The following is a 20264-nucleotide window of genomic DNA, read 5'->3' as shown; positions in this document are numbered from 1 at the left end:
TTACCATATGGAGTCTTGATGATGACTACTGATGGAATCTCCAGAGGCTCACTGACACCATACTGGTTCTGTGCTGAGACTCTGAAGTAGTATCCAGAGCCCTCAGTCAGGTTGGGGACACGGCAGGTGGTGCCAGGGACAGAGGAAGACACCAGGTGCCACTGTTCACCCTCTTTGGCTTCATGTTTCTCTACAATGTAGTTGGTGATTACAGACCCTCCATCATCCTTAGGAACCTTCCAGCTGATCACAACTGAGTTCCTGAGCAGGGATTCAACAACAACGGGACCCTCAGGGATGCAAGGTTTGTCTGGGGAAAAAATAGTAAAGTGACATCAGGAACAGCGCATGGTATTAATGGATAAAAAGGCTGTCAGGGAATAATAAAAGCATGCAAATATTCCATGTTCATTTGAATTTTACTTTTAAAAATATTTCTAAGTTGTTTTAAAAAAGAACTTTCAGTGATGTACGCCAATACCTTGGATTTCAACACGCAGAGATGTGTCAACAGTTCCAAACACATTGCTGAGCTGAACCTTGTAGCGACCAGCGTTGGTTTTTCGCTGGGCATTCCTCACAACAAGGTGGGTATAGCTTTCTGTGTTTTCAATGATCACGTTCTCAGATGAATTTAGAGGTTTCTTGCCGTAGAACCACATTATCTGGGGGATTGGACGACCAATGTAGACGACATGGAGCCGGAGGCTGGTACCAGCCCCAGCATAGTACTTTTCTTTCAGAGGGAAGCCAGGGTGGAATTGGGGAGCTGCCTGCAAGCGTAGTTTGCCACTGGTCTCTATCTCTCCAGCCTCGTTGACAGCCCTGCAGGTGTACACGCCTTCGTCTTCTTGCTCCTCTGTCAGAATTGTGAGGGAGTGGTTACGACCATCTGAGCTCATCTTGTACTTGCGGCTCTGGATCAGTTCTTTGCCGTAGCGATACCACTTGATCTCAGGCAAAGGTCTGCCAATGATTCCACAAGTTAGAGTGCCAGACTCGCCAAGCTTGGTGGTTACATCTTGGGCCTCTTCCTTCAAAGCTGGAGCTTCACCAACTGCAGAAAAAATATGGTTATTTACTCCAACCTTAAACGTTACATCAAAATTTCATTAGGTCCAGTACAACCAGCTCACCGCTCAATTTGGTCTTGATGCCCATGGGTGTGCGACGAGGTCGGCTGAGTCCGGCCTCATTTTCAGCAAAGATTCTGAATTCATACTCTGTGGCCTCCATCAAGCCACCCATGGTGAACTGCCGATCCTTGGAACGCTCCTTGTTGCATTTCTTCCAAGCGCTCTCTCCAGCCTCCCTGAACTCAATCCAATAACCCAGGATCTCCTTTCCGCCATCATGTTCTGGCCTGAGCCAATGAATGGTGATACTGTCTTTAGTAATAGAGATGATGTCAATATCTCCTGGTTGGGTGGGCTTGTCTACAGGAAGAGACAACAAGAAGTTAACAATAATATAAAAAAAAATATCAATACAGTGTTTAAAAATTCTAACAAGATTTCATCACTTCAGTCATGGGAATGAAAGCATTAAATAATACAACACACCAAATGGATCTTTGCAGACCACCGATTCTGAAGCAGGACCAGGTTCACTCTGCCCAATGTCATTTTGAGCCACCACTCTAAACATGTACTCTGCGTTGGGTATAAGTCCGGTGACATTGAACATGGTGGTAGTGATGTGGGTCTTGTTGTGACGGACCCACTTCTCTGTGGAAACCTCCCTTCTTTCAACATAGTATCCTGTGACACGAGAGCCACCATCGTCCCGGGGCCGGGCCCAAGAAAGAGACACTGCGGTCTTGGTGACGTCCATGATCTCTGGTGGATTACTGGGAGGTTCAGGTGGACCTGCAGGTATAGGTATTGTCAGTAAAACGTGAACATATTTTGAATCACAACACAGCAGCTTAGATATGAAAGTTGAGGACAATTTCAAAAATAGTACTCACAAAGAGGTGTCTTTGGCAGAACAGTTCCATCTGACTTAAGGGATCTGCTAACACCAAACTGGTTCTCAGCAAACACCCTGAAGTGGTACTCTACATTCTCCTTCAAGCCCTTGACCACCAGGGAGGTCTCAGTTACCCGGGCATCCACTGTGTACCAGGCAGCCTTTGGTACTTCCCGCCTTTCTACTATGTAGCCCAGGATGTCAGATCCACCGTCATCTGAAGGTGGTCTCCAGCTGACGCGAACTGATCTAGCCTGGATGTCATCAAATTCTAGAGGACCTTCTGGGGCATCAGGTCGACCAATCACCTTCACCTGATGGTGAAAAGCATAAACATTATTAAATTTTTTTAGTTAATCTCTTTTTCTTCCTAATATTTCCTTGAACTGTTGTATCTCACCTTGATGTACACAGCTTTCCTACCACATTTGTTCTCCAGCACCAAATCATAGGTACCGGTGTCGTCTCTGTGTGCCTCTTTGATGACCAGCTCAGTGATGTCATCGTGGGTGGCAATCATGGCACGATGTGAGATGTCACGACCATCCTTTGTCCATTTAGCTGTGGGTATAGGTTTGCCTTTGATGGGTACAGACAAATGGACGACTCCACCTTGCCGCACCACGTATCCTTCCTCGTATACACGATCAAGCTCAAAGTCAGGATAATCTGAGAAAGACAAAAAAGCAGCTTTGCTTATCAAATTGATCATTCAACATATAAATGCATGTACTGTGTAAAATTCTTCTCTTACCAATCATTTCTTGGACTTTAACCACTCCAGAAATCTCTGCAGGCTCTCCGGCACCACCTGCATTGCAGGCAATGACTCTGAACCTGTACTCTGCACCCTGGGGCATGTGTGTTAGGGTGTACTCGCACATCTTGGTGGGTGTAGTATTACACAGAGTCCATTCAACCTGGTCCACCTTTTGCATCTCAATGAGATAGCCAGTAACAATAGAACCACCCTCTTCTTCAGGCGGCAGCCAGGCCAGAGAGACTGATGTCCGTGTGCTGTCTGTGACTCTGGGTTTAACTGGAGGACCTGGAGGTTCTATTTAGCAGCATAGAAAGATTTACTAAATAAACTGATCTCCTTTATTGTAAAACTAAATGAACTAAGTGTTGCATCACTTACCAATGGGATCCATGGCAACAGCTACTGCAGAACTTTCACTGGGTTTGCCAGTTCCTCTGGAGTTGATAGCAGTGATTCTGAACTCATATTCCAGGCCCTCAATCAGCCCGGAAGAACGATATCTGGTCATAGTGACCGGATTCTTATTGATTCTCAACCATCTGTCAGATCGGGCCTCTTTACGTTCTATTATGTAGCCAGCAATGGTGGAGCCACCGTTGTCCACAGGTGGTTGCCAGGTCACGGTCATGCCTTCATGGGTGACATCAATCACCTCTGGCCTGCTTGGAGGTCCGGGGATGGCTACACGGGGAGAAAAGGTGGAAATTTTACTGAACTGTGGGGCAAAAAATATCTTTTTGACCAAATAATCAAAGAAATTCATCTGGCCAAACATGATTGTAGATCTTGATGTCTTAAATTATCAAACTGGTAAGATAATAAGAACAGCAAATATGAAGATGACTCTGAGAACTCACTCTTGGCGCTCTTGCACTCCACCACTTCAGACTGCAGGAAGCCGCCAAAACCAAAGCGATTCATGGCAGCAACACGGAACACATATTCAGTTCCTTCGTTAAGCCTGGTGAACTTGAAGCAAGGTCTGGTCACAGATTCAGAGACGGTGGACCAGCCTGGGTGGTGGGCTTCACGCTGCTCCACCACGTAGCCACTGACATTGGCACCACCGTCTTTCTCTGGAGGTTCCCAGCTAACTGTTACCGAGACTCCATCAACCTCCTCGATTTTTATGGGACCAACTGGGATACCAGGTTTGTCTGCACAGAAATGACAAAATACAGTCAATTTATGTTCAAGAATTATTTCCAGAATCTCTGTTATAACTACAGTGTTACTTCAATGCTGACATCAATCAGACATTTATTTGTATGATGTGTTCTTACCCAGGATGATGACCTTGATAACCTCAGTTGCCATGCCAATAGCATTCTTCACCTCCAAAGTGTAATCTCCAGTGTCATCGATGGTGGAGTCACGGATGACGAGGTGTGTGTATTTCCCGTTGCTGTCGATCTTGATGCGGTCCAAGCTGTCCTTCAGCTTGGCACCACCGAAGTACCAGGAGCAAACCGGCAGTGGTTTGGCTTTAATCGGGATGTTCAGGTCAATGGATTTGCCACGGTGCACATGAACGATCTTCTGAGGGATGCTGGTCAAGTCAATCTTTGGCATCACTAAAAAAATAACAAAATAATATTTATTTGATTAAATTCTGACTTTCTGAAAGGAAGTATAATGTGTGTTAAATGTTCTAGGTCAGGGCTTCCAAAACAGCATTAGTTTCTGGCACGGCAGCCCCTTTGCAAACCAATAGACAATGCCACAAAATACGTAAAGGAACATTGAATTTTTTTATCTTTTAATAAGAAAATATGTAATATTTTTATTAATTCCATGAAACCCTATTTAACCTCCATAGTTTAGGTTTTTGCATCGGTGTCCTCTGGCTGCTGGACAGTTCCTTTGGTCTTTTTCTAGTCAGAAACCCAGGTTTTCCCCAGTGTATCATACTATTTATTACATCCCTACCAGGCTGTTTATTTATTTTAGGTCTATTTAAGTTTGCCTTTTTTAATACTTTAGGCATTGTTAATAATGTCTTACAATAGCACTAAGTTACCTAGTGATATTTTCCAATTTACTGTTAACTTTTTATAACTCAAAAACACGGCGGGTCACTGGATGACTGCCCTAGCCTCCCTACTACAGGCCTTAGCATGTTTTCTGTGGGAAACCCAGAGAAACTTTTCCATGTCTAGTTTAAAGATAAAAGTGACTGGGAAATTGTGACTGGCAGCCAATCAGAAAGATGAGTATGGCAAAAAATGTTTCTCATCTTTTTCTAATGCTCTCTGAAGCCCCCTAGTTCCTTCTGGGGTAAACAGATTTGTTCCAGGTTGTTGACGCTGTGAAGACTCACCCTTGATATCCTGGATTATGACTGGTGTCACAATGTCCATGGGTTCACTGACCCCCCTGCTGTTGGTGGCACGGATCCTGAACAGGTACTGGTCGTTCTCTGTAAGCGACTGGATTGTGTGCTGGGACTGAGAGGCCTTAACTGTCGCCACGGCACTCCACCTGTCTGACCCCACCTTGCAAGCCTCTATGATGTAACCTGTCAGCCTGCTGCCGCCATCATGATGTGGTCTTTCCCAATGGAGGGTCACAGTGGACTTGGTGACATCCACAATGCTGAGGTCCATGGGCACTGATGGTACTTCACACACCAGCACAGACTCAGCTGTCTCACAAGGCTCGCCAACACCATAAATGTTCTCAGGTAGGACTCTGAAGAAGTAGTGCATCCCTTCCTCCAAGCCTGTGATCCTGTACAGAGTCTTCCTGCACTCAGTGGTCACAGTCTTGTATGACTTCATGTTGGCTTCTCTCTTCTCTACGATGTAGTTGCTGACATGAGCTCCACCGTCCAGGCTTGGGACGTCCCAGGTGATCACAACCGACTCTTTGGTGTAGTCTTTCACCCTGACAGAACCAGGAGGACCAGGAGTGTCTGAAGAAAAGACACATCAAGAAAATTAAAATTTATGTCTCAGCAAATCTCTTTCAAGAAGTGTAAACACTGGAGAATTACTTGAGTAAAAACCAACTTGACAGAACTTACCGTAGACCTTGACCAGGATAATGCACGTCTTCTTTCCAGATGGATTCTCTGCCTCCACAACATATTTTCCAGAATCATAGCGAGTAACTTTCTCCACCAGGAGAGAGGTGTGACTGTCAGTGGTCTCAATGAAGCCTCGGCTCTGCAGCTCCACACCGGTCTTTCTCCAGGCAACAACAGGTGCCGGTCGGCCGGTGATGGACACGAACAGGCGGAGGGTACCGCCAGCACGCAGACAAACCGTCTTCTTCAAATCTTCGGCCAGTTCCAGGTCAGGCATTTCTGAAGATGGAAACAATAGGAGGTCATTAAAAAATCCTGCTCAGATGCATATATTTTTGATGACTGCACAGTATTTTATGTTGCAATTTTGCCTTTATTTTAAATGTATTTTTAATTTTTTTTTACAAATTTTAATACTTTTTGTTAACCTTCATGCCTGAATGTCTTTGCTGATGTTTCACCTCATGTTACTAAACAAAAACAGACATTTACTTGACATCCAAATAGTTTCACATTTTAAATGCAACTTTTACATTTGAAATGTTTGTTTTGACATTTTCATTAGTGCGCCAAAGTAATAAATAATTAAAATTTTCTTTAATTATTTTTTATGGTTATGTAGGTGTTATTTAAAAGAAAACATTTTTTTATCTTTCTGAGGACATTTTTCTTAGAAAAATATCTTAACTCAAGAGATGAACTAATATCTCTACTCAGAAAATAACCAATTTCCACGATTTCCTTGAAATTTCAGTTTCAAATCATGACCCAAGATATATTTTTAAATAAACAGTTTGTTAAATAGTTTTCCAGCAGCTTAATGTACTGTTTTAGACCAGCTTCTTATCTATATTTTATTCGAGAATAACAATCAGACAAATAATGAGTTTATATTTCAGGGGATGTCCAAAGAAAAACAATTTAAAAATCTCAAAAGAGCTAAAGAATTGCTAAGACTACTTTAGAGCTGCAGTATGAAACTTTTTAAAAACTTTGTTAAAAATGTCACAATGTCGTGACAGTATGGTATGAGGGTAATACTAATGAACTCACCAATTTTCTCCAGTGGCTCGATCTCTCCACTCGGGTCACTGAACTCCCCGGTGCCGTTGCCGTTAATGGCCGCCACCCTGAACCTGTACTTCTTATTGGCTGCCAGGCCACCGGCCACGTACTCATTGGTCTTTATAGGCTTAGCAGTGGCGCGGTACCACTGCTCCGAGTCCTCCTCTAAGATCTCTATGACGTAGCCTGTGACATCGGAGCCGCCGTCGTACATGGGCCTGGTCCAGGTCAAGCTAATGCTGTGCTTGGTTGTGTCCACTATGCGAGGTGTTGATGGAGCAGCCGGTGTGTCTGAAGGGGAAGAAAATAAATAGGTTATTAACGTACTTTCATGTTTTAATATCTGGAAACTCTGTAGTTAATAAGTAAAAAGACTCACATGTGGGATCTTTACAGATAATGTATGGCGAGGCATCGCTTGGCTGGCTCTCTCCAGCATTGTTGACAGCCGTGACTCTGAACTGGTACTCGCCTCCCTCTATCAGGCCAGTGATTTTCAGACGGATGTCATAAATTGTGTAAGTTCTGTTCACCCGAGTCCATCTGATTCAACAGAGCAAATAAATTGATGGATGTTTTTCTGAGACAGTTAAAGCAGATATCTGTTTACAGAACATGTTTTAACCTTGTGCTGCTTTTCTCTCGTTTTTCCACGATGTAGTTCTTGATCTCACTGCCTCCGTCGCTCTCAGGCTTCAGCCACTCGATGATGATGTGCTCCTTACCCACCGCTGTGGCCTCTGGGGCGCCCGGCGGGGATGGGACAGCTGGGAAAGAGGTGTCAGATTAGAGAATAATTCTGTCCTGCTCTTTCCCAGGAGGAAAACATACCACAGGCAGCACCAAATAACTTAGCCAATGTTATTAAAATGAACTGAAACTGAAATTGTTTTCATTCAGGAGAAAACTGTAACTAACTGTAACTATATTGCACATATATAAAAACAAAACATACTGAAATTATAGATATAATATCCTTCATTTCCATGTTTATGAAACTATTTATTAGCCTTTCGGTTTGATGTGAAATAGGTTTTTTCCTCAGCTATGAGCAAATTACAGCACTTCATATTTCTTCTAGCAGTTCTTAAGTTAGTCAGTGAAATTGTGACAGCAAAAGTTGGGAAAAAAACAGCAGAGTCAGTTGGTTGTTCAACAATAATTCAATACATATTTTGAAAATAGTATCTTCTGTATTCATTACCCCAAAAAATTAATGCGTAAATACAATACTTTGACCTTTTTAAATTCTGCACCTAAAAATTAACCAAAGTATGAAAAAACTAAAACTGTAACTATAACTAAAAAAACTAAACTAGAAATAATATTTGCATAATAATAATAATAAATAAAAGCAAACGCATCAATTAAATTAACAAAATTTGACTAAAAGTCACAAAAATAAAATTAAACTATAATGAAAAACTCAAAACTATTATAACCTCTGAAACCTAGATTGAGAAATATTTAATAAAATTAAACCTGAAGTCTGAATGTGAAATATTTGACAAAGAGAAGTGGTTTCGTACTGTAGGCGTTTCTGGCGATGACCGGCTCGGACTCCAGAGGAACTCCAGGTCCAAACTTGTTGACTCCTCTGACTCTGAAGACGTATTCATTGTTCTTGATCAACCTGGAGCTGACACATGACAGCGACTTGCACTCTGCCTCCATGATGACCCAGTTTAGCCGGCTGGTTTCACGTCGCTCTACAATGTAATGGGTGACGATGTCTCCGCCATCCTCCAGAGGAATCTTCCAGGAAACCGTACACTTCTCCTCAGTGACTCTGCTGATCACGATCTTGTCAGCAGGTTGTCCAGGAGTGTCTGAGAGGAAAACAAATCAAGAGTTAGACATTTTTGTGACATGTTCATGTTGTGGCCCAAGCCTAAATGTTGAAACATGGCTACTCACCCAGAACCTTCACACTGACTGAAGCGGTCTTAATACCATTGGCGTTTTTGACGGTGAGGATGTATCTACCCGTATCGTATCTGTCGCAGTTTTTGATGACAGCCATGGCTCTTGTTGATGTGTATGTCAGAGAGTATTTCTCTCCCAAATCCAAAATCTTGTCTCCCTTGGACCAGTACACTGTGGGTTCTGGTTTGCCTCCCACAGCACCATCCAGGACAAGGTCGGAGCCAGCCATAATGGTGATGACCTCACGCGTTAATTTGCTGTCAAGTTCAGCTCTAGGAGGAGCTGCAGTAAGTAAAACATAAAATTTTAAGTTGTGATAAATATTTGACTACAAAATGGATTTCAGTTAAATTGTTCTGTGTGGGTGTTGTAGCAATACACCCACCTAGAAATACAACATTTTAGCAATACTTCCAGGAAAATCATGACACAATTGTCTTGCTTTCACAAATAGAGTAAGAGTTTTACAAATTATAAACTGTTATTCATATTTTATCAAGCAGTATTGCTGTGGCATAGTCCTGTAAGACAGTGGAAATTGCAAAAAAGCGGTTTGTTTTGATGACTAACAAGCTTTTTTCAGCAGAAGAAAATGCATTTTACCTTAATTTCAACTTTTTGATAATTATGTATGTTCTGATATCACCATATAAATGGAAAAATCTTATCCTGGGCTCTTAGAAGTGTGCTTCTGATAGTTTCAAGTGGTTAACAACAGAGGAGTAATCAAGATGAATGCTAAACTGGAAAGAATTTTGGAAAAACGTTGCAGGTTTGATACTTCAGGTTTGTCAACAGAAACACCTAGAATAAATACTTCATTTATTCTAAATTTTAAATAATCTCTACTAATTTTATTATTATTCATCTGGGGTTAATGAGAGTGTTTTTGATTTGAAATTTATTCTATTCATTAAAGAACTGTGAAATTGCCCTTTCATTTAGTAGTAATAGAAAGCTGAGAAATCAGACACTAATTTGATAGCATTGTTAGCAAGTTGCTGTAATCTCACAGTTCTTACAAATCTCATCTTCTCTGATCAGCGTCTTTTTTTCTTTAAAGTTCTCAACATGCTGCGATTCAGACAATTTAAAAGAGTTGAGGGTTTCTTTAAAGTTTCTGTAATCAAATAATGTTGACCAACCTAACAACACTTTTATTAGCTGACTCATTCAGTTAACATTATTGGGCAACAACCAAAGAATTGCTTCGTTTTATACTTCAAAATGAGTCTCAAAAATCGATAAATATATAAAACACTCCGCTCCACATCTGACTCATAATAATAATAATAACTTGCATTTAATTTTCAACCATTATAAATAGTGATTCTAAACAGCAGCTTCAGTTTGATGAGAAATATCGCAAGATCTTCACTGCTGTGATAACATTTTTAAAGTTATTAAAGTACAGTAAATGTTATGGTAAACAGAAATTTAGAAATAAAAACTATCTAGAAATTTAAATATAAAGGAAAATAAGGAGAAACATCTGTACGTACAGTATTCATCCTTGCATGTGATTGGACCAGTGGTCACAGAAGGCATGCTGTGGACTCCAGCTGCATTCTTGGCGATGACACGATACTCAAAGGTTTCTCCCTCTCCCAAGTTTGTGACTGTGAAGTAGTTCTCTGTGATTGTGGTGTAGTTGCACTTGAGCCAGCGGTTGTCGTCCCACTCATCTGTGCTGTAGACCTTCCTCTCCACAATGTAGCCGACGATCTTATTGCCACCATCGTTGAAGGGTACAGTCCAGCACAGCGAAACAGAGGAGCGGCTGATGTCGGTAATCTCAGGTTTACCAGGTGGATCTACAACAAGCAAGTTAAGACTTTATAAAATACTGCAGCAGGATTTTATTCAATTACACATTGGAATTACCAGTGGTTCCTTACCAACAGGATTGAGGGCCACCACTGGTCTGGAGGCTTCACTGGCCTTGCTCAGTCCAGCGAGGTTCATGGCATACACTCTGAACTGATACTCCAGGCCCTCGATCAGGTTGGACACCTTGTAATGGCACTCAAGGCAGGGCAGCTTGTTTTCCCTCACCCACAAGATTGTGTTCCTCTCTTTCTTCTCAATCCAGTATCCTGTCACCTGGCTGCCACCATCAGAATATGGCACATCCCACTTAATGCCAATGGCATTTGCTGACACAAATACCACATCAGGGCGAGTTGGAGGACTTGGAGGAACTGCAAATGTAAAGAGGTGGAGATTATTAAGAACCAAAAAGTGCCAGGATGTGTAATATTGTCTTACTCAAGCAGAACTTACTGAATGGATGCTCGATCACGACAGCTGCAGACTCAATGGACTTGCTGACTCCAAACTTGTTCTCGGCACACACTCTGAATGTGTATTCCATGTATTTGGTAAGATGAGTCACTTTGATTGTCGTTCTCTGCACACTGGAGTTTACTACCTGCCATGAAGCATGGCCAGACTCGCGTTTCTCAACAATGTAGTTGGTTACTTCAGTGCCGCCATCATCAGCTGGCTCTGACCATGACAGTGTGCAAGACTCTGATGAGATTCCAGAAATCTTCACAGGGCCAGTTGGTGGGCTAGGTCTGCCGACGACGACCACAGTCACTGTGAAAGTCATCACACCGGCAGCATTCTCCAGGATCAGGTAATACTTGCCGCTGTCACTTCTCTTGCTGTCTCTCACTATTAGTGTGGTTCTCTCATTTGTGGTCCTGATTAAGACTCTGTCAGTCTCCTTCAGCTTCATTTCCTCCAGTTTCCATGTGACCTTGGGCGCAGGTCTGCCGCTTATTGGGATATCAATTGTGATAGTATTGGAAAGCTTACAGGTGATGAGCTGGTTAGTGATACTGCTGAGATCAGCAGTTGGCTCAATGAGAGGCTCCTTTATGATCACAGAGGTGAAAGTACCTTGAGGCTCACTGATTCCAGCATCATTTTTGGCCTTGACCCTAAAGTCATACTCAGTGTTTTCAATCAAACCTTCTACCAGCATCTTCGGCAATTTAGTCTCTCCATAAACAATCCAACGGTCACTACCCTTGGCTCTGAATTCAACAATGTACCCTCGGATGCGGCTGCCTCCATCATGGTCAGGTTTAAGCCACACTAGGGAGGCTGTGGAACTAGTGGTATCGACAACATCTAATCTTTTGGGTGGTGCAGGCTCTTCTGTGGCAACGACAGGCTCAGTCATTTCCTTTGGTTCACCTTGACCATACTGGTTAACAGCAGACACTCTGAATAAGTATGGCACACCAATGTCTAGACCAGTTATCCTTATCATTTGGCGTGAGCTCTTGCTGCTGACCTCCTGCCAAGCAAGGCGGCTTGCCTCACGTTTATCTACTATGTAGTGATGGATGCGGGCTCCACCATCATTGGATGGAGCATCCCACATCATTGTCAAAGCACCACGTGTAACATCTTTGAAGGAGATTGCTCCTGGAGGTCCTGGAGTGTCTAAAACTTTGATAGTGAATGTGATAGACTTTCGTCCACTGTTGTTTTCCAGGGACAGGGTGTATTTTCCTGCCTCATATCTTGTGCAGCCTTCTATAGTCAGAGTGGATGAGCTGTCTGTGGTGTTGACATCCGCCATGACAGGAACTTCACCATCTACTCTAGACCAGGTGGCCAGTGGAGTAGGCTTTCCTCTGAAAGCGACGCTGAGAGTGACTATTCCTCCGTTCTTGACAGTGTGAGTTTGTTTGAAGTTTGCATCAATGTCAAATTCTGGAGATGTAAGTCTATCCAGAGCCTGAACAGGGTGTGGCATAACTGAAGCTTCACCCTCTCCTGACCCATTCACAGCACTGACTCTGAACTTGTAAAGCTCTCCAGCTACCAGGCCCTTTGCAGTGTATCTATTGTGGATACAAATCTGACTATTGACTCTGTGCCACTCCTCTAGACTGGCCTTACACATGTCAATGTTATAGCCAATAATTTCCAAGCCACCATCAAATACTGGTTTTGTCCATTCCAGGGTGACAGTGGACTTAGTGGAGTCAATGACCTGTTAGAGAAAGAAAGTTTATTTATTCCTTTGCTCATTTTGCTTAGGTAACTTTTGTTTTACAAATCAGTTTCCTTAAAGTAAAATTAATTCACTCAAACTGCTTTATGATCCTTCACAGAATAGCTTTGTAATTTTTGTTAAAGATCAGCATTAAAACTGAAACTGTATACCATTACAAGTAGAAGGTTTGGATGATGATACAGTTCTCAAACAGTCCTACCTTGATTACACTTGGGGCACTAGGAGCACTTGTTGGCTCTCTGCATTTGAAGAGCCTGGAGGTACTGCTGGCTGGTCCAATACCAGCTCCATTTTCAGCCATGACGCGGAACTCGTACTCATTGCCCTCGGTCAGGTGGGTGATACGGTGCCGTAGTTCTGTTATGGGTCTCTTGGAAGACACCCTTACCCAACGAAGGCTCTTCTTCTCTCTTCTTTCCAGAATGTAATGCTTGATCTCATTACCTCCATCTGATCTCGGCCTGGTCCAGCACATAGTGATGCTATCTCCAGTTATGTGAGTTGCATCTGGCGTACCAGGAGCATCTGGCACAGCTAAGGGGAAAGCACAGCAAAACTGTAAGTTGAAAAAATGCTTCTTTGGATCAGGTGGGAAATTTGGGGTTTTAGTTCTGGAAGTAGAAATAATCTTTCAAGGTTTACTTACTGTATTGCATGCGTGCAATAACTGCATCAGAATCCAGTGGTTTGCCGACCCCAAATTTGTTGACTGCAGAGATTCTGAACTGGTACTCATTTCCCTTGATGAGGTTGGTGACATTATATGAGCAAGCTTCACATTTGGATGTAACCAAAGCCCAGGAAATTCTGGATGTTTCCCGTTTTTCCACTACATATTGGGTGATCGCAGCACAGCCATCATTTTCTGGTGGGTTCCACCATACAGTGCACTTTTCAGCAGTTATGCCGGTAAAGCGGATGGGACCCTCAACAGGTCCAGGAGTATCTGTGTGGACACAGGGGTTCAGAGGCCTTAGTGTGAAAAATTATGTAATTTATTTTTAATTAACTCATTGGCCACTTTTAGAGATATGATAGTGAAACAAAAATGTATTGGTTTACCAACCTTGCACTCTGACATTAACATCTGCTTTCCTAGAGCCAGAGCTATTTTTTGCTTCCACAGTATAAATTCCACGGTGGTTCCTGTCTGCATCACGGATAAACAGACTGCTGGTGCCAATGCCAGTGGTAATCTCAATGTCAATCATTGTTCGCTTATCAATTTCTTTGCCATCCTTGTACCACAAAACCTGAGGAACTGGGCGCCCAGTGATGGTACAATTGAGCTTAACATTTTCTCCAGCCTTCAGAGTGAGCACCTGGTCAGGGGACCACTCGATTTCAGGAGTAACTGATGACAAAAACATTAAAACCAAAATTAATGTCAGCTTATTTGTGATAAACAGGTAATTAAATGATCAATTTCTTAAGAAAAAACACATACTGCTCTCATCCTTGGTCATGATATATCCAGAAGAGTTAGATGGGGGGCTGACTGTACCGATAGCATTTCTTGCAATCACTCTGAACTCAAATCTGTCTCCAGGGGACAGACCAGTCACAGTGAACTGGGTATCACTTATATCAATAAAGTTGCATCGTAGCCATTTTCCTCTGCCTTGGCGCCTTTCTACATTGTAAGCCACAATTTTGCTTCCACCATCTCTCTTTGGAACTTCCCATTGCAGGGTGACTGAATCCCTTGTTGTATCAATGCAGACAGGAGTGCCAGGTGGGTCTGGGGAAAGTGAGAACAACCTCGTTAATGTGTAATATTTGGGTTTAATTTAATGGATATTGTTAATCCTTCTAAAAAACATTTTTCCAGTTAAATTGTCACATTCACAGTTTTTAAATGCAATTAGATTAAACTTACCAACAGGGGATATGGCAAGAGCATGTTTGCTCTGCTCGCTGACAGGGCTTAGTCCAGCATTGTTTTCAGCATAAACTCTGAAAGAGTACTCCAGACCTTCCATGAGACCAATGATCCTGTACTCTTTGTTGGAAATGATTGTGGAATTGACCTTCTGCCATAAGAGGCTGTTCCTGTCCTTCTTCTCAACATGATAACCCACGATAGGAGAACCTCCATCAAAGCCTGGAGCATCCCACTTAATGGTCATACCATCACTGGTGATGTTGAAGGCAACTGGCTTTCCTGGTGGACCTGGAGGTTTATACTGGTGCTGAGCAATAACATCTGAGGAGCAGAGTGGTTCGCTGACTCCATACTTGTTCTCGGCACGGACTCTGAATTGGTATTGAGCTCCCTTGACTAGGTTAGGGATCTTGAAGCTGGTCCTTACAACACTTGAGCAGACCATTTTCCAGTTGGCCTGGGAGGTTTCACGTTTCTCCACGCTGTAGCATGTAATCTCACCACCGCCATCCTCCTTTGGCACATCCCAGGAAATGATGATACTCTGAGCCTTTATCTCATCAAAGCGAATAGGACCAACAGGAGCCGTAGGTGGTCCAAGAGTGATCACATTGATGTCAAAGTAGTTTTTGACCACTCTGTTGTCCAGAACTAAAGTGTACTGGCCAGCATTCTCCTTCTTGGCTCCTCTAACTGTGACTGCAGTCTTGTTGTCAGTGGTCCTAAATCGAATCTTCTCGCTCTCCTTTAGTGGAAGGTTATCCTTTAGCCAGCTGATTGCAGGTCTTGGTTTTCCCTTAAATGGTAGCTCAATGTGGATGTTTTGCCCAATACGAACAGCCAGCTCTCCATTTGGATAATCACTGAGACTGGCTTCTGGAGGAATAATAAAATCTATCACTGGGATTGAACCAATCAGAGAGAAATCACTTCTTCCTTTCTCGTTCTTGGCAAACACTTTGAAATCCATGATGGCATTTTCCCTGAGTCCAGTCACCTCACATGTACAACGTTTGCATGTTGCACCTAAACTCCAGTTGACTTCATCCTGGCTTCTCTTTTCAACAATGTACTCTGTGATGTGGCTGCCTCCATCATGGTCTGGTCGGGTCCACTGCAGTGTAACAGAGGTCTTTGTAGAGTCCAACATCACCAGGTTTTTAACAGCTCCAGGAGTCTCTGTTGCTCTGACAGCTTCAGTGGACTCACAGAAGTCACCCACACCAAACTCATTTTCAGCTGACACACGAAAGAAGTAAGCAATATCCTCTTCCAGGTCGGTCACCTTGTAAGATGTGTTGGGACATTCTGCACTGATCACCTGGTAGGCCTTCATGGTTGAGGCTTTCTTCTCAACAATGTAATTTGTGACAGGCGAGCCACCATCAACAAGAGGAGCCTCCCAGCTTAGGGTCAGCTTCCCTCTTGTCACGTTCTTGATTATTAGCTTCTGGCAGGATGATGGACTATCTAGAACCCTGAGGGAAACGGTGATTATCTTGGGTTCACCTACACCATTCTCTATTTCCAGCATGTACTTTCCACAGTCATCACGAGTGACCTTTGGAATAAGGAGTGTGGTGGATCTCTCAGTGCTCTTGATGGTGAAGCGGTTATCACCAGCCATGTTACGATCACCACGTCGCCAGGTGACATTGGGAGCTGGTCGTCCCTTCAATGGGATAAACACTTCAACATCGCGGCCGGCTTTAGCTGTGTATTGAGTTGTCATAGGAACATCTAAGTCCAAATCAGCCTCCTCTGTTAAACAGACAAAAAAAAAAAATAGTACTAATAAATAAAAGAAATTATAAATCATCAGGAAAAAAAGATGTCCACATTTCATGATTTTTTAAAAGCCAAAATCATTTTCAATATTTTTTTCTCAATTATAAATAAAATCCAAACCTAATATGTCTTTGGCTTGCACAGGCTGGTACATCTTGATGTCCTCTCCTTTGCCCTTGCTGTTCACAGCAGATACTCTGAAAAAGTAGTAAGTGGCAGGTTTCAAGTGGGACACCACATACTCGCAACCCTTAACCTGTGGGTTGGTGATAACCCATTCTTTCTCTCCTGCATTCATCTGTTCCAGCAAATAGTGTGTGATTTCACTGCCACCATCATAGACAGGCTTCTCCCAGCCAAGAGTGATGGAAGTCTTTGTGGAGTCGACCACACGGAGCTTTGTGGGTTCACCAGGCAGATCTAGGGAGGCCAAATAAGGTGAATATTTTTAGTAGCTGCATATAAACCCACTTTAGGTTATAAAGGTCAACATTCAGAAACAACATAAAATCTTCTGACATACCAATGGGGTCATAGGCCCTGTAAAGATCAGAGGCTTCAGAGTAGTTTCCTGCTCCAGCCTTGTTTACAGCACAAACTCTGAACTGGTACTCATTGTTTTCAGTTAAGTTGCTGACTTTCTGTCTGGTGTCTCTGATTGTTCCTTTCACCACCTGGAAAAAACAGTGAATAGTGTTATGTATAATAATAAAAATATCCATTGTAATTAATAGTTTATCTTCTTAAAGCATGAAATTAGTAAATATTAATCTACTAATTAGATTAGTACCAACCTTGAACCACTGAAGACTCTTCTTCTCTCTTTTCTCAAGGTAATAACCATCAATATCACTGCCTCCATCCAGTGCAGGTCTTTCCCAGATCACAGTCATTGTGGACTTGGTGATCATAGTAACCTTAGGCTTAGATGGTTCACTGGGAGGAACTGTATAAAATGAAAAAGCACAGCTCACATAAGTCTGTTTAGACTATTGTATTGTTTTAAATGAGTAAAAATGTGCTGTGTTCTGTTACCAAACGGGTTCTTTGCAATAATGGGCTGAGACTCCAGGGGGTCTCCAATGCCATATTTGTTGACTCCACGGACTCTGAAGATGTACTCATTACCCTGGATGAGTCTGGGCACATTCACGATGCAGTCTACAAGTTTCTCAGACACAATAGACCACATGACTCTGCTGGTCTCTCTCTTCTCTACGATGTAATGAGTTACCATGGCACCGCCCTCATCGGCAGGTGGAGACCACATGATGGTAATGTTGTCAGCCATCACTTTCTTAAACTGAATTTCGCCAGCAGGAGGTCCTGGCTTGTCTGATAAAGGAACAAATATATACAAAAAAATTAGGTATACATTATGTCTTTCAATGCAAATATGTTGCAATAACATTATCATGTGAATACCTTGAATGAGCAGCCTGACAATGGCACATGAAGATCCCAGGGAGTTCTTCACTTTGACCTCATACGTCCCCGAGTTCAGACGAGTAGTGTCCCTCAGGAATATACCAGTGGACTCAAACGTGTGTTTGAAAGTGAGCTGAGCAGTAGGTTTGAGCTCTCGTCCATCCTTAAACCACTCAATTGTGGGGGTAGGTTTGGCTGTGATATTGAATTTAAGTTCCACGTCTGAGCCTGCGCTGTATTTGACCTCATTAAGGTACTCCTGGGGAATTTCAATTTCTGGGGCACCTGATAAAAACAAAGATGTTTTTGTTGAATTTCTGATGTAGCTAGGTATCATGCATAACAAGAGCACAGTGGCAATTTGTACAGATAATCATAAACTTTCTAGGGGAAAAAACACAAAAATACAGTAAAAATGGCCAATAGCTTATATTGTATTTAACTGAAACAACTATAAGTAAATTCAGGATCAAAAATAATTCCTACCATAGGTGTCCACACAAGTGGCTGGTCCAACTGTCATAGATGGGTTGCTTACTGAACCAACTGCATTCTTGGCCATGACCCTGAATTCATATGTTTCATTCTGGGTAAGTCCAGCCACAGTGAAATGTGTGTCCGTGATATTGGTGAGGTTAGCTTTGGACCACTTAGGACTAACACCTTTCCTCTTCTCAACAATGTAACCAGTAATAGGGGATCCACCATCATAGTTGGGTTTCTCCCAGGCAAGGCTGATAGAGTTTTTGGTGATGTCACTGATTCTTAGGTTGATGGGTGGCTCTGCAGATATGACCAGAAAAGATTAATTAACAGACTTTTTCACCATAATTTGATCATGTTTATCTTTAAAAATGTTTCACTTGGTACTCACCACAGGCATCTATAGCCAACACAGCATCTGAAGCCTTACTGAAAACACTGAGGCCAGCAGCATTCTCCGCTGCCACCTTAAATTCATAAATAAGTCCAGCATTAACGGTGGTGACCTTATAGTGTGTAGATCGGATCACCGTTTTGTTAACTAGCTGCCACATGATGCTGTTCCTATCTTTCATCTGGAGATGGTAGCCAAACACATGGCTGCCTCCATCTGACTTGGGCTCCTTCCAGGCTAATGTGATGCTCTCCCTGGTTACAGCAGTAACCTCTGGAGTTGATGGAGCATCTGGAATAGCTGGTAGATAAAAATCAAAGTTACAAGGTTTGTGCATGCTCATTATTAAACTTGAGTATTAAATGTTACATTTGGAATGAAAGCTAAATAAACCCCTTACTGTATGGAAGGCTGACTGTGACTGCTGGAGAGTCGATATGTTCACTAATTCCATATTTGTTCTCAGCCCTGATTCTGAACTGATACTCCAGCCCAGTGGTAAGTTTCATAACCTTTATGGTGCAACGAGCCACAGCAGATGAGACGTCAATCCAGTTTGCTGTAGTTGTTTCTCTCTTCTGGATGATATAGTTAGTGATGGGGCTGCCACCATCATATGCAGGTGGGAGCCACCTGAGACTTGCACTCTCTTCTGTGACATCAAACAGCTCTACAGGTCCAAGTGGAACACTTGGGCGATCCAGAACCACAATATTGACAAAGGACTTGGTGGTTCCACTGGAGTTGGAGGCAGTTATATCATACCGTCCCGAGTCTCCAGCAATGCTTTCACGCAAGATGATTTTGATGCTGTCAGGAGTGACTTCAGAATTGAACCTCATTGTTGACTTAAGTACTACATTATCCTTGGAAAGAGTGACTTTGGGCAGGGGTCTGCCAGTCAGAGGAATCTCACACTTCAGAGTTGAACCAGCTCTAACGTACACAGTGTTGTGGGGGAAGTCCTTCATGTTGATTTCGGGAGATTCTGGGGAAACATGAAGATCACAGGTTTCACAATGTCTTTTGATTTTTGACTAGATTGTATCAGAACAAGTACAAGTATAGAAAACAAATTAGACCCGAAATATTTTCTTCTGGGTTACAATAGTGAATTTGAATATGTATATATTTTGTAACTTACCCAGCTGGTCTTTGACCATAACAGGGGTGAACATTTCCTTAACATCACTATATCCAGCAAGGTTCTCAGCTTTGACCCTGAAGTAGTATTCAGCTTTCTCCCTTAGGCCAGACACAGTAAAGTGGATAAACTTGGTGACACCACATTTAACCCACTTCTCCTGACCCTTCTCCAGTGCTTCAACCAGATATCCAGTAATTCTGCTGCCTCCATCATGTTCAGGTTTAGCCCATGCCAATGACACACTCTCCCTGGTGACATCAGTTACTCCAAGCTTTGGTGGTGGGCTTGGTTTTTCTGGAAAAAAGATCACATAATTTGTTTCACTGAAAAAGCTCTTATATTTTCTT

The 20264-nt window shown here is 42.6% G+C and overlaps 1 protein-coding gene across 1 annotated transcript in view; it reads right to left on the bottom strand.

Annotated features, from left to right (window-relative positions):
- ttn.2 (titin, tandem duplicate 2) overlaps window positions 1-20264 on the bottom strand; it is a 219590-nt gene that overhangs the window by 8886 nt on the left and 190440 nt on the right. Inside the window, exons 212-245 of the mRNA XM_032568351.1 lie at window positions 19915-20211; window positions 19171-19758; window positions 18768-19070; window positions 18380-18676; window positions 17891-18178; window positions 17501-17800; window positions 17260-17411; window positions 16989-17139; window positions 16586-16885; window positions 14672-16438; window positions 14240-14533; window positions 13859-14146; window positions 13439-13738; window positions 12992-13326; window positions 11037-12768; window positions 10652-10954; window positions 10256-10567; window positions 8745-9035; window positions 8357-8656; window positions 7453-7594; window positions 7207-7370; window positions 6816-7118; window positions 5760-6041; window positions 5055-5648; window positions 4018-4308; window positions 3592-3891; window positions 3113-3415; window positions 2726-3028; window positions 2372-2640; window positions 1970-2285; window positions 1563-1868; window positions 1137-1436; window positions 482-1057; window positions 5-310 (exon numbers count right to left, since the gene is read on the bottom strand). Coding sequence (XP_032424242.1) covers window positions 5-310; window positions 482-1057; window positions 1137-1436; window positions 1563-1868; window positions 1970-2285; window positions 2372-2640; window positions 2726-3028; window positions 3113-3415; window positions 3592-3891; window positions 4018-4308; window positions 5055-5648; window positions 5760-6041; window positions 6816-7118; window positions 7207-7370; window positions 7453-7594; window positions 8357-8656; window positions 8745-9035; window positions 10256-10567; window positions 10652-10954; window positions 11037-12768; window positions 12992-13326; window positions 13439-13738; window positions 13859-14146; window positions 14240-14533; window positions 14672-16438; window positions 16586-16885; window positions 16989-17139; window positions 17260-17411; window positions 17501-17800; window positions 17891-18178; window positions 18380-18676; window positions 18768-19070; window positions 19171-19758; window positions 19915-20211 — 13353 coding nt within the window. The remainder of the gene's footprint in view (window positions 1-4; window positions 311-481; window positions 1058-1136; window positions 1437-1562; window positions 1869-1969; window positions 2286-2371; window positions 2641-2725; window positions 3029-3112; window positions 3416-3591; window positions 3892-4017; window positions 4309-5054; window positions 5649-5759; window positions 6042-6815; window positions 7119-7206; window positions 7371-7452; window positions 7595-8356; window positions 8657-8744; window positions 9036-10255; window positions 10568-10651; window positions 10955-11036; window positions 12769-12991; window positions 13327-13438; window positions 13739-13858; window positions 14147-14239; window positions 14534-14671; window positions 16439-16585; window positions 16886-16988; window positions 17140-17259; window positions 17412-17500; window positions 17801-17890; window positions 18179-18379; window positions 18677-18767; window positions 19071-19170; window positions 19759-19914; window positions 20212-20264) is intronic.

Source organism: Xiphophorus hellerii, chromosome 7 (assembly GCF_003331165.1).
Source record: "Xiphophorus hellerii strain 12219 chromosome 7, Xiphophorus_hellerii-4.1, whole genome shotgun sequence".
NCBI lineage: Eukaryota > Metazoa > Chordata > Actinopteri > Cyprinodontiformes > Poeciliidae > Xiphophorus > Xiphophorus hellerii.
This window is presented reverse-complemented; position numbering and strand designations above follow the sequence as displayed.